This window comes from Orcinus orca, chromosome 5 (genome assembly GCF_937001465.1).
Source record: "Orcinus orca chromosome 5, mOrcOrc1.1, whole genome shotgun sequence".
Taxonomy (NCBI): Eukaryota; Metazoa; Chordata; class Mammalia; order Artiodactyla; family Delphinidae; genus Orcinus; species Orcinus orca.
Window position 1 is genome coordinate 143,937,186 of NC_064563.1, and position 13,559 is coordinate 143,950,744.

Consider the following 13,559-nt stretch of genomic DNA (forward strand, 5'->3'; position numbering starts at 1 on the left):
TAAAATTAATTTCAAGGCAACCCTTTTGAATTTCAACTGACTTAGGAAAGAAAGATGTCGACTTACTACTCCAGTTATGCTAAGGTTAAGTTTACAATTTGGAAAGAAAGTGGTAGCAGGTAAAATGTACAGGTTACCTATTTTCTTTAACCTTCGTGGGGTTGGGTAACATTTATAACATGAGGCTGGAAGGAGTTGGAAGAGGAAATAATAGTTGTTGAACCTTTCCATGTACAAGTGCAATATCGTCATTCAACGTACTTTAGCTCATCAATTGCTTCGAAGCCCGGCAGGCAAAGTCAGATTGCCAAGGTAGGTAGGGGTCCTTTGACAGTCACAAGCCCTCAGATCTTGGGCAAACCCCTGCAACCCGAGGAGGTTGTACAGAACTGGGTATACCCAGCACACAGATCCAACAGTATAATGCATGTAGGAATTGAGCAGAAAGCCTGGCAGAGAGCAAATGCTCAGGAAGACAGGTTTCCCAGGAATCCCAGCCAGGAAATACCAGTGCTAGAAGGTGCTCCTTTCCAGTGGGGTATTCCTTTCCCTGGAGGAAGAGGGATTTGGATGTAGAAGTGGCGTCTGCCGTTTATTAAATCATTGCTATGAAGTTCACTGGCAATAAGGCAGTTTTGTTTTTAAATGACTAAGCCATTTTCCCATTGTAAGAGCTCTTCTCTGAAACATATACTAGATTGTAATGATGCCTCAATTACTTGGAATTATTGGGGATTGTGGAGGTGTGGTGCTCTAGTTAAAAGTATCCTTTAGATTTCTAAAATTTAATTAAATCCCCAAATACCCAGTGTTCATATTTTATGGAAATCATGTGTCTTCTGCAATGTTATTCATTCTAAATAAAATCTCAGTCAGAGAGGATGATACTGAAGGGCAGGAAAGTGGCAAAATCATTCTCAGGATTTTTATCCGGAGTCAGTTTGTTTTCAGCAATGCAATATTTAAGCAGTGGACAATTTCATATTTTCAGGATAGCCTATGGCTCTAAAAGATTTCTCATTTAAAACAAAACAAAACAAAACATTTACGTCAATAGGAAAAAAAGTCTCTGCCTTAAATTGCATTCTCTGGGTAAATGTTTTGCGATATCTATAGTCATGAAATATTCCAAACTCTGAAAGTTTTATTTAATGAGCATATGTAAATAGCCTTCAAACTGTCCTCAATTTGCATAAAATGGGATCGGTTGATTCTGAGACTGACAAGAAGAGGTGACAGGGACTGTCAAAAGAGACTGGTTCGTTCTGTCAGTGTTTTTATACTTAGGCGACAGACTAAAATCTGAATTTTCTGAAAAACCAAAGAATTCTCATTTAGTTTTACAGTTTTCAGGTACTTGATTAAATACGTGGTTATCAGTAATCCGTAGCCTTCAATATTCTTTCTGATTTTGAATAACCCCAGCAGAAACATGCAGTAAATTGTATTTATTTATGCAAAAGGCTTGTGCAAACTTTCTGTTTTTCAAGGGGTGTGGAAGGAGAGCTAGGAATTGAACTTTTATTATCATTTACCTAATTTTTATTTTACTTAGAACTCTTGCTTTATCTCTTGAGTTCTTGTTAAGGTACTGCTTAGCAACTTTAAGTAACTCAAAATATGTAAAATTATGGAAAAGCCCTTTCTAAGTCTTCATATTCCATAATATAGACAAGTTAATATGGTCCCGGTTCTTGGGCATCTTCCTGTGGGCTTACATTTAAGTGATGTTCGGATGCCCATTTCCTCTAAAATGTATCACACTTTTACTGGATCATTACTACCATTTATTTTGCAATCAATTAGAGTAGAAACCCACGTGCAGAATGGCTGGTCTATCTGGGACACTGAATGTGGGTTCAGTGGTCCACCACTGTACGCTCCGGAGTATTGTACTGTAGCATGAATTAGACTCTCGCCATCTTACAGCCTGGTTTTGGGAGATCCTAAAATCTTGGGGGTCTTCTCCACAGCAGTTTCTGAAAGACATGTGCTTCAGAGTCTAGCGCGACATAAGCACTTGTTATTCACATATGCACTCATTCATTCATTCATTCATTCATACAAACCTGCCAGCCACGAGAATCAAGGATAAATAAGACCCTCCCTGTCTCCAAGGAGCTCACAAAACATCAGGGGAGATGCGACAAAATGGACGGTAGAAAGCGTGTGACAGGGACCTCATGGAGCTATCTCCCAGAATCATGGGTAACACAAAGGGCCGAACAATTAATTTGGAGATTTATACATCTTCACCGAGGGAGTCAGGCAGGACCAGAGCACTGAGTAAGCAGGACAGGACAGGTGGGGGGTGGAGAGGGGATGCTACAAACATTGAGAGCAGCAATGACAGTTGAGGAGAGAAGAGGACAGCAGGGTCCCCTAGAACTGGAGGAGGAGAGGGTGGTAAACCTGAGACAGGATGCTGCAGCCTGATGCTGGTGGCTGGGCTGTCCTCTGGGGTTTGGTCTATAGCCAGTAAGGCATGTGTCACCTCTGGCAGACTTGAAAATTTAAACACTTGAAACTTTTCTTTGGTGAAAGAAATAACCAAGTTAAGCAGGAAAAGTTGTTAATTTCGTTCAATAGAAGGTGTATGTTACAAAAGTGTTGCTTGTACAGGGATAATTAAACACATTTAACTTCTGTCTCTGATGTTATGAAATGTCCCCCAAGCTGCCCCTGACCTTTAAGAGGTTTAGTGTCTAAATGGCTATATTCCCACCCAAAGCCTGGAGCTGCTCTTCCCTCTGTCTCATGTTTCTTCATTGAGCGCATCTTTTACTTCTGATGAGTTTTCTTGTGACCCTCAATGAGTTTCTGCCTCAGTCCCCCTAATATTTCCATCCTGGCTGACAGATGTGTGGCCCCCTCCTGGGGCTAACACAATTTCTTCCTCTTTCTTTACTTCTTTCTCCTTTCCTATTAGCCTCTTTACAAAAAATGTAAATCTGGGACTTTAACGCCATAAAATAAAGGCATATTTTATGTAACATATCATACTTTGGATTACCTAGACTCGCATACAGTTTGGTTGAATCAGTGACACACTTTCATGACGCAATCAGGCCAGTGTGAAATGACAGCCAATCAACGGGCAGCCCCTACTCCACTCAGTGGTACCCACATCCTTTTCTGCAGCCTGCTACCCTGTGAGAAATCACGGTTCCGTGAATAGGACGGCAAAACCAGTTCACAGTCTCGTGGAGGTGAGGCCTCCTTTCAATAGCCCACGACTTGTTCATCCTTTTGACATTCAGAAGAAATTTAACTGCAACCTATGACTTTTCCTGCTGCTTTTCTATGGAGACAGAAAGGATGCAATGGCTTTTAATGCCTCTGAAGTTTCTATTTTTAGTTATAAGAGCTCTGGGGACAGACACCTCTCTCCTGCAGGATACAGAAAGCTCTAGGGGCCACCGTAATAGCTTTTCAGTGGCAAAAGGCAAGAGAATGCGGAGGGCTGGTGGAGGAAACTTCCCAGTCTTTAACACAAGACAGAGTGAGTCAGCATTCCATTTGCCCAGTGGCTGGGCTGCGTGTGGGGCTGTGGCTTGCTGAGTGCCTTTTATCGCGCAATGTGTGATGCTCACAGCTGGCGGATGTGCTCACAAAGACGAATGGCCCCCTCCCCACCTGGCTCGGCCTGCCCTGTCTGAGCAGCTGAACAGTTGCGGTGTGTTGCCTGCTGGAATCACAGCTCAGTGGCCGGGCTGTAAAAAGACAGCACAAAAGGGCTTGCTGCCCTACTGTGTGTTAACACCCAAGGTGATGTCCACCCCAACCTTGAAAATCCTTTTTTTTTTGTTATAGAAGCTTGTCATTTTATGAAAGAGCTGATGCTAGAAGGAAAAAACCCAACAAGTGGTGCAACGAATGAGGTTTTTAATGGGACCGAGAGGTGGGCAGATTGAAGACCTCACTGTGGCTCTTACCTTCCTCTCTGAGTGAGAACACAGAAAAAATGGCAAGGAAGGAGGTAAGAAGAGAACATGTGTGATGAGAGAAACCCAGAAGTGGAAAAGTAAGTGCAACTTTGCAGACGTTCTGACCCAATAACAGCATTCTAGATAAAATGGAATTTGGGCTAAGGCACTTGGCTCCAAGACCACATGAAGGGGTGACTAATTCTCAAGCAGGTTCACCCACCACGTCAGTGACTTCAAGATCCCTGGGGCAGCACTGCCTAGTGTGCTGGTTTGGGACGAGCTTGGGCCAGAAAATCAATCAACACTGTTTCCTTCACTGAGGAAGTTTTGCTAAGAAAAACATGTCTGCCGGAGGAACCAGCATGCTGAATGGTGTGCTTGTTTGCATTGTGCCTCATGCTTTCTCTCCTAGCGGCTGGCAATGAGCCCTCAGCTCACCAGCAGCCAGTCTGCATCTGCTGGCCATGCTGGAGGGACCACTGCCTGGGATGGCAGCTGGCCCAGCGCCGCCCCCCATCCCTGGGTGTGTGTGAAGCCACTGCTAGCTAGGGGCACAGCAAAGACCTCTGTCCTCCCTGCCACTTGGTGGGCTGTCTACCACACCATGATTTGCCATTTAGGAAAAGCAATTAGGAAAAGTTTCCACTGGGATGAACGAACAAGTGCGGTCATGCACATCCGTTTCCCGATTTGCGAGTGGAGAGCAGCGCTTAGGACACAATCACGATTCAAAGACTAAAAATAAGGCCCCCAAACTTCACTCTCTGTAGATACAGAAGTTGCTGTAAATGTATTCAAATGTGGATACAAATACTGGATTTTAATAAAAGGGCTTTTAATCTAACTCTGCCACATAAAAGTTTCATATGTATAAATTTTCTGTACACCTGAAACTAACACAACATTGTAAATCAACCATACTCCAATAGAAAATAAAAATTAAAAAAAAAGACAGGCTTCCCTGGTGGCGCAATGGTTGAGAGTCCGCCTGCCGATGCAGGGGACGTGGGTTCGTGCCCCAGTCCGGGAAGATCCCACGTGCCGCGGAGCGGCTGGGCCCGTGAGCCATGGCCGCTGAGCCTGCGCGTCCAGAGCCTGTGCTCCGCAACGGGAGAGGCCACAACAACGAGAGGCCCATGTACCATGAAAAAAAAAGGCATCACAAGGCATGATGCCTTGGCATCATAACACTTAACATGAGTGAAGTACTCTCCACCCTCCATGGAAAAAGTGCCAAGAAGACAAGTGTTTGCTGAGTTTACCTTCCAGGTGACCCTGATGCTCTGGGATGAGATGGGTTCCAGGCGAACTTCCTGAGGTGGACCGTCGGGAGCTGTAAAGACCAAAACCCACAGACCGGTTAGACACAGGTTCCAGAGCGAACAGGAACCCACACAATAATACGCAGGCCCAGAAGACAGGCCACAGCAGCTTTAGTGGGAAAACCAATTTTGCAGAGTCACTGCGTACAACGTTTACCTCGTGCTCACTCGCTCCTAGAAAAAATAGATTTCGTATTCTTCCTCACCTTGTCCTTGACAACTTGATGAATAAACTTCTCAAGTTAATAAACCCATAAAACAGGAAGTTATAAAACAACATTTCTTTGATAAAACTCTATAGTGGCTGCTGAAGACCTCTCTCCTTCCTTTGGAAGTTTTGTTTAGTGACGTGCATTGGGGCCCCTCAGGATGCTCAGAACTACTTAGGGAAGAGACAAAATGGCTTCTGAGTCTCTTTGATGGCTTTAGTTCTCTACACTTCCCAATGGGAAACTCTTATTAACCTGGGGCTGCAGCCACAGAGGACAGACACAGTGGAAGAGTAAAACAAAGCATGCAACTCACTCCAAACTATTTCCAGTGGTTGCAGGGGGGCCACTTACCTCCCAGGGACAGTCAACCACTAGGTACTAGGGATGTACCCTGTACTACGTACACAGCATGGAACTTAGAGAGAGGAGACATGCTTCTCCAGCAAGAGTCTGTAATCTAATCAGAACACCGGGCCGAGCACACAGAGAGGAAGATGTGGATACAACACAGCACACACTCAAGTGTCTTCGGAGAAATGGAAGCAGACAGTAACCCAGGGGTCAGCAGGGAGAGACCCCATTGGGTGATCACATATTGTCCGAAGGACAGTTTTTCAATCCCTGCTGAGCTACAAAAGGGCCATTTCTGTGGATGTGGAGATGCCAGGAGGACTGGAGATGAGAAATCAGGAATGGCGAACAGAAACCAACCTGAAGGGTTTGGAAGTGAGAGGAAGGGGAAAGAGAAGGGTTGTTTTAGGGGAGATGCGAGAGCAAGGGAAACATGTTTTCTGTTTTTCAGAGAAAGAAGTTTTGAGTGACAACACAGTGCAGTTGCTAAGCTGGTGGCTGTTTGAGTCTTTCTGCCTGAGTTCAAATTCTTGCTCCCTTGCTTAGTAGCTGGGTGTTTTTTTCCAGGTTACTTCATTTCTCTGTGCCTCAGTTTCCTTCTCTGTATAACGGGACAATACAACTTATGTCAGGATTGTTATGAAAACAGTGTGCTCGGAACACATAAGCAGTAATGATGATTATTATTCTCACTGGGTGTTTTTACAGGGGAAGTTGGAGAAACAGCCAAAAGAAAAGTTACACTCGAAGGGACAATGTCCCAGCAGAGAAGCGAGAGGACAGAAGCAGGAGGGGAGGTGGTGGGGAGAGGGGGGCGTAGGGGCCAGAGCCGCTGGGATGGGAGGAAGAGGAAGCAAGAAGGAGCTTCGGCAGACGTACTGGGGAGGGAAGCAAGGTGAGTGAAGACACAGGTATGCTCGCTGATTGCAGGGAGCAGGTTCAAATCTGATAGTCTCTCTTTTCACCAGAATCCTAAGGGGCAAAGTCAGGGGAGAGTAGAGGGCACCAGGAACACGGTAGAGGCTTGCATTGTTGCAGTGGCCTGTGCAAAAGAGTGTGCCCTGCACGTGAGGGCACTGACCCACCGGCGGGGGGGATTTCACCGATGAGGATACTGTGCAATGCAGCCAGTGGTCCCATTGCAGGGCTTTACGAGACCACTGATGGCTGCAGGAGAAACGTCGCTGGGTGGATTGGGGATAAACAGTGACCACGGGAGAGAAGCAGCGGATGCTGGAATTGTTACTAAGTAGAGTAATAAAACCTGAGGGTTGCTCCCCCACACGAAGGAAGAAAGGTGGGGGGCAATTCCACTGTCGGGGCTGGTGGGACTGGGGGAGAATGGTAACATGAGGGTGCAAGAGAGGAAGCCAAATTTCCAGAAAAGACGATTCATTACATCTGAGAAGTATGAATTTGAAGGGAAGTAGGGACATTGTACTGAGGCGTCTGCTCAGCTGCTGGAGATGTTTACAGGAACCAGGGAGAGAGTCAGGTCAGCAGGCTGCTCCCTTCTGCCCGCACTGCATCCGCAGTCTAGCGAAGCCCTCCCTGAAATCGACTCTCAATGTCTCTGCTCTCTGCTCTCCCTGTCTCTCTCCTCACTGGGGACATAGCCTCTGCCCCTGATACCCTGCTCCAGACCAGCATCTACGCCTGGCCCAGGTGTCAATTTTGTTCCTAAACATTAATTCTGGTCTTCACTTTACCTCTTTAAAGGGGACATGGGCCCAGCTCAAGCTTCAAACTTCTCGCCCCTCACACTAACTTTGCCCCTGTCTGTGTCCTGCCTTCCTCTGCAGGTGTCTGTTCTGCGCACCCCACCTCCACGCACCCTATGTCCCAGCCAGGCCCAATATCTCAGGGGAACCTAAACATACCTGCCCCCGGGCAGATCGGAGCCTGTCTTTTGCCTCCATCAGTTTCCTGCCCGTACCCACAAGCCCCCGCCTCAGCCTGGGGACAGTCTTTCCCTCTTTTCCCAACAGACTTGAAGCTGTGTGGCCTCAGGAACCCAGTCCAGAGAGAGTCCTTGCTGAAGCTCAGAGCACACTTCTCCCTCCCCAGCAGGGCACAGGGTAGTTCGTTTTCTAGGGGTCCTGCAGCCTCTTGGATTTATCGATTCTCCAGGTGAAAAGGCTGTGCTAGCACTGAAGCTAATTTCTGGAACAGTAACCCAGGGAGAGGCTGGCATCCAGCTAATTGTGATCATTGTTATGCGTCTGCACCACATTTCTGCTCACAGGGTCAAGCCCTTTATGCAGGAACATTTCAGTAACAGATCCAAGGAAAGCACGTGGAACAGATTTCTCTCACACACCGAGAGTTCTGTGGTCAGCGAGAAGCATGTGGTTCATCCATTAAAATCCTTGAAAAATTATGTTGAGGTCTGACGGCTATACTGATGCTTGATTATTTTAATTTAATTATGCTAAATCACATTGAACAAGGAACCTGCTCGCTAGAAATCGAAGGCACTGTTGGGGCCCCATCCATTCCACATCCTTTGGCCTTTGCTGCAGCCTTTTCAGGGGCATGGCAGGCAATAGTCACAGCCTTCATTTTCTCGTTGAGACATAGTCATAATTATAAACAAAGGTACTAGGAGAGTGTTTAAAAATGTCCTGATTCTATCAGAAAACATACAGTGTGAACTGGGGACAGTTTGGTTTTTCAGTCTGGTCTGGTATTTTATGAAGGTCCCTGTGTAGTGGTGGAGGGACAGTCCCTGACTCCAGGACAGACATGACTATTTGTAAGAACACAAAACCTTTTTTACTTAACCTATAAATACTTCTGTAATTTTTTAGTAATTCATTTATTAGTCTGCTTGGTCTCTGAAGTGAATGCACTCAGACCTCCCCTCTCTTAAAAATAAAGTGATAGAAACTATATTAAAGACAGTGATAGAAACTATATTAAAGACAGAGACTAAAAGAATGTAAGCCATATACTCGCAATGGCACGGTGCCCAGTATAATTAGGAAGAGTTTCTGTTTGGGTGCTGAAATTTCTACTCTAAGTTTCTGAAACATTATAAGACAAACCCTTTAAAAATGATATTAAAAATGAGTCTGCTTTGAGAATTTTAGTGCTTTCCTTACAACTCCTGCGCAGTAATTTTTTTTCATGGATCCTCATCTCATTGCAGAAGGACGATTTCTGTAAACTTAGAATCCAAGGCAGATTGAATTCCCAATGCTGACATGATTGAAGATCAACCACTAGGCCTCCATTGATTTAACTAAATTTGAAAATTGTGTTGACATTTGACATTTAAACATTTATTTAATGCTCTTGAATTGAAGCTGTACTATAAATAGAAAGCATGGTTTTTTCTTCTTTTTTTAAAGAAGAATATTTAGCATTTTTCCTGTGGGAAGAGAAGGCTAGAGGTAAGAATTAATGATGAATGTGATTTTCCCAAATACATAATTTCTGCTTGTCTACAGAAGCCAAAACTATTCAGTCTGTAAAAGAATAATAAATGAAGACTATAATTTACAGTTCCTAATTTTGTTTCTAGGCAAGACAACTTCTGCTAATTCTGTTTGGCTGAAAATACAGGGATGACAGACCCTTCCTAACTGTCAAACCCGAGACGGTCCTCTATCCTTTCCAAGCAGGGAAGGAACGCCGAGACTCAAGCCTCAACACTCCCCTCTGCCCGCAAATTATTCTCTCCTCCGTGTATTGGTCTCCTGGCTTCACCCAGAGGCTTGGGGCTCAGTTGCTTATGGGGCTGTGATGAGCCACCCCAGTGGGAGGCACTCCCAAACTTCTATCTGATTCCTCTTGGGGAATTTACTGAGGGCCTACCATGTGCCAGGTCCAAAACTGGGCAGAGACTGGGCAAAAATGGGCAAAAACAGGGACTGACGGAAACTTCATGATCTACAACCACATGCTCATCTCTGACAGAAGCAGTGTGGGGAATTCCCTGGCAGTCCAGTGGTTAGGACTCGGTGCTCTCATTTCCACGAGTTCAATCCCTGGATGGGGAACTAAGATCCCACAAGCCATGCAGCGCAGCCAAAAAAAAAAGAGCCTGGGTGAACAGAATGTGCAGAATATTCTTTGCTGGACACAGGAGACCAAGAGAGAGTTCAGCAAAAATCAAAATAAAACCAAGAACAGTTAACCCCTAGATGGGGAAAGGATGAATTCATTTAATGATTATTTATCAAATAAATAGCTTATTCATTTAAACTGTTATTTATTTAACATCTGTTATGTGCCAAATGCTGTTCTGGGTGTCTGGGACACAGCAGTGAACAAAACAGACTATTCCTGCCTTTGTGGGAGGGACCAAAACTATCGATCTTAAACAAAATAAATCAGCAAATTATATGGTATGCTGATGGTATAGAGTCTATTTTCTAAAAAGGAGAGTGTGAAGGGAGGGAGGGGACCAAGCGTGCCTGAGCAGGTGTGGGGACTGATATTTAAATGGCGGTGGGGGTCAGGGTAAGACTCATTGAGAAGATGCAACTGAGGAAAGACCTGACAGAAGTATGTGGCGGGGGGGGGGGGGCGGAAGGACATTCCAAACCATTCCAGAATAATTCCAGAATATTTCAGAACATGCCAGGATAGCTGGCAGGAATACATGGAGCAAGCATGAGGAACAGGAAAGGGGGCAGTGATCTATTTAGGCTTAATTTCCAGCGTCTCTAAATGGACGCTGGAGCAGAACGACGATTACAGAAGCAGGTGGTTGAAGGCCCGGGTATCGGGCAATCTTGGTTCTCGGCCGGCAGACCCTGTGCAGTGGACTCTCTCCTTGAAGGGCACAGATGATGCCACACGGGCCCCAGTGGGCCCCTCTATTCACGTATCTATTGTGCACCGATGCCTTTTATCCTTAAGCCCTCAGCACATCCCCTTGACGCAGCCTCCAGCTCAGCACACAGGAAACTCTCCTTCTAGATCAGAGCTGCCACTCTGAATGTGATGAAAGATGATGCAAAGCCTGTTCACTCAGTCCCGGACCCGAAGGAAGCCCACCAGCTCTCTGTGGTAAAACCCTTCGCTAATTCTGACCTTCCGTCTCCGATGCGTCTGAAAATTCAGCAGTTATTCAACACTGAATTTTGCCCCGCGTCACTGAACATTCATGTTCTAGGGGCGGAGTCCTCATGAAAATGGTGACGGGATCAGCCACCCCCAACTCGGTCACAGGCACTAAGTGACACGTAACCTTCGGGGCACAGCTGCCAATGGGGAAGCCGGTCATGGGTGAGGGTCAGCTGCGGACGTCACATGAGGCTCGCTGTCAAAGAAACCTGGCCAGTCAGTGCTCTTCTGATCCATTAGGAGCTAATCTCCTTAATGCTTGACCTTGTCTCCACTTTCTCTCTCGACTTCTCCTCTCTGGGGGGGCTAAGTGTTGCTGAGGTGGGTTGGGAGGTGTGCTAGACATTGACCTGTGCTCCGGGGCTATCTCCCAAGGTCAAGTGTATCAGAGGGTCTGTTAATACGTTTGTGAGTCTCACTTGGAAATAACCACACTGTTGTGCACTTGGAACCATGCTGTTTTCCAACATTAGCTGAGGCTGCTACATGAGTGGCGGTGATTCCTTCTCTCAGCTTTGCGATGGATGACACAACAGAAATCCAAACCTGAATTCCCATCGTGGCAAGACCCAAGTTAGGGATCTGGAAACTGTTTCTGTAAAGGGACAGATCCTAAAGATTTAGGCTTGGGCTTCCCTGGTGGCGCAAGTGGTCGGGAGTCCGCCTGCCGATGCAGGGGACACGTGTTCATGCCCCGATCCGGGAAGATCCCACATGCCGCGGAGTGGCTGCGCCCGTGAGCCATGGCCGCTGAGCCTGCGCGTCCGGAGCCTGTTGCTCCGCAACGGGAGAGGCCAAAACAGTGAGAGGCCCGCGTACCGCAAAAAAAAAAAAAAAAAAAAAGATTTAGGCTTTGCAAGCTACATGCAGTGTCTGTGGCATATCCTTCTTCCTTTTTTTTTCTTTTTATAACGCAAAAACTGTGCTTAGCATGAACGTTGTAAGTGGAATTTACATGGGTTGTAGTTCGCTGAACGCTTAACTGCAAGAAGGACGGATGCTGGTTCATTGGGACCTATGGTTAGCCTAAAGGGTAACTGCTACCTCCCCAGCTCCAGCCGCTAGCCGGGATGCCTCCCGTGGTCCTAGTTAGAGCTCCGATGGGTGCGCCTTCTCTCTCCTGCCTCCCTCTTTATCCACCTTCCAGACCTGCCCTGTTGCCTTTCTCTACTTTTCTCTCTTCATGACGCCATTCAAAATTTCAGTGTGGTTTTAATCCTCCATATATTTTCCTCACCGCCCCCCCCCCACACACACTGCTCATTGTGTGTATTTCTAAGACAGTCCTGTAAGGCAGGTTTAAGGACGTTTCATCCACATATACTGAGCCGTCTCCTTGTGTCAGACACACATGAGGGGTACAAACATGAGTGGCCCATGGTCCCTTGGAGAAATGATGGCTCAAAGGCTGTTGTCAGAAAGAATTCTACTTGGTGCACTAACATCATCCCGGAGACTGGAAAAGGTACCGCACTAGGGGAGATGTTTCGCCTGCTTTCAAAGGAAGAGTACAGAAAAGTAGGCGTAGACCTTCAAGGGCTTCCAGACAGGGGCAGGTGCAGCTCACACACGGAGGAGGGGGCAGGAAGGGGGATCATCGCTGATCTGGCCACAGGGAGTCCAGTGTAGCTTCAAGGTAGTGATAAGGTGGGGAAGACCCAGGCCTATACCTTACAGGTTCATTTCCTCAGCAGGTAGGCAGTGAGAGGCATCCTCAGGTGCCCTAGACTTGGGCACTGCATTACCATAAAAACGAGTGGGTCTACGGCTTCCAGAAACTTCCATCTGGGGATTCTCACTGCTTAAATGATGACCTCATTTCTTCAGGGAAAGGGGGCAGTAAGGGCCGGAAAAAGTTCTCTCGAGATGGCTTCGGCACCCTAAGAGATGTGCCTTTGGGGATCCTCGCCAGGAGGTGGCAGAAACACTCTAGGGCCACCGCAGGCAGTGCTACAGAGGGTATCTTTGGTCAGGAGAGCTGCCCTCTGTTTTACGTGAGTCACACATAAAAAAATGACTTTTTGATTTCAGTCATGCAAACCTACACACCAGGACAAAGCCAAATTCTGCTTTGCGGCTTTCCTTTGCACAAGCCTGACCTTTCCTTGCACTCTCTCTTAGCTCATCTGAAGAGTAGATGACGGGCTGTGGTGCTGCCAGAAGCCAGCACCCAGGTGAAACCCCAAAGGCCAGCCCAGGGTCCAAGCAGGGGGCTCTGCATCCGTCTGTCTGCAGAGATGCCTGGGAGTGGGCTGCACACTGGTGACCAGTGACCAGGAGCGGCTGTTCACCTGGCCTCCCGGCTGGAGAGAGAAGCACTGCCATGGCAACTGCCAGCTTCAGAGAGATCACAGAGGAAATGACAGAATAAGCAACAGCAGCTGCATTGGTCACGGCGATGGGAAAAGCAGCGCGAAATGCACCACCGGAAAAACATCGCTGCCTTGAGAAGGTTGTGGAGATGGGCAGAGTCGGAAAAGTGGCTAAAAGGAAGGAGAAGGCTCAGCCCTGAGCCCAAATTTTCATTTCGGGGCAGCTTATTCTCCCTAAATCCCCAGCATGATGAAATTCCAGGAAATTAGTGTGTTGTTTACATAAATATTTAAATAAGATTCTATTTTTGCAGGAGCCTATTAACACTCATTTCCTACTTATTTCTGAGCAATGCA

At 46.7% G+C, this 13,559-nt stretch overlaps 1 protein-coding gene across 1 annotated transcript in view; it reads right to left on the reverse strand.

The window, feature by feature from the left end:
• Positions 1–13,559, reverse strand: part of DSCAM (DS cell adhesion molecule) — a 753,301-nt gene that overhangs the window by 126,559 nt on the left and 613,183 nt on the right. The window contains exon 16 of the mRNA XM_049709686.1: positions 5,192–5,262. Coding sequence (XP_049565643.1) covers positions 5,192–5,262 — 71 coding nt within the window. The remainder of the gene's footprint in view (positions 1–5,191; positions 5,263–13,559) is intronic.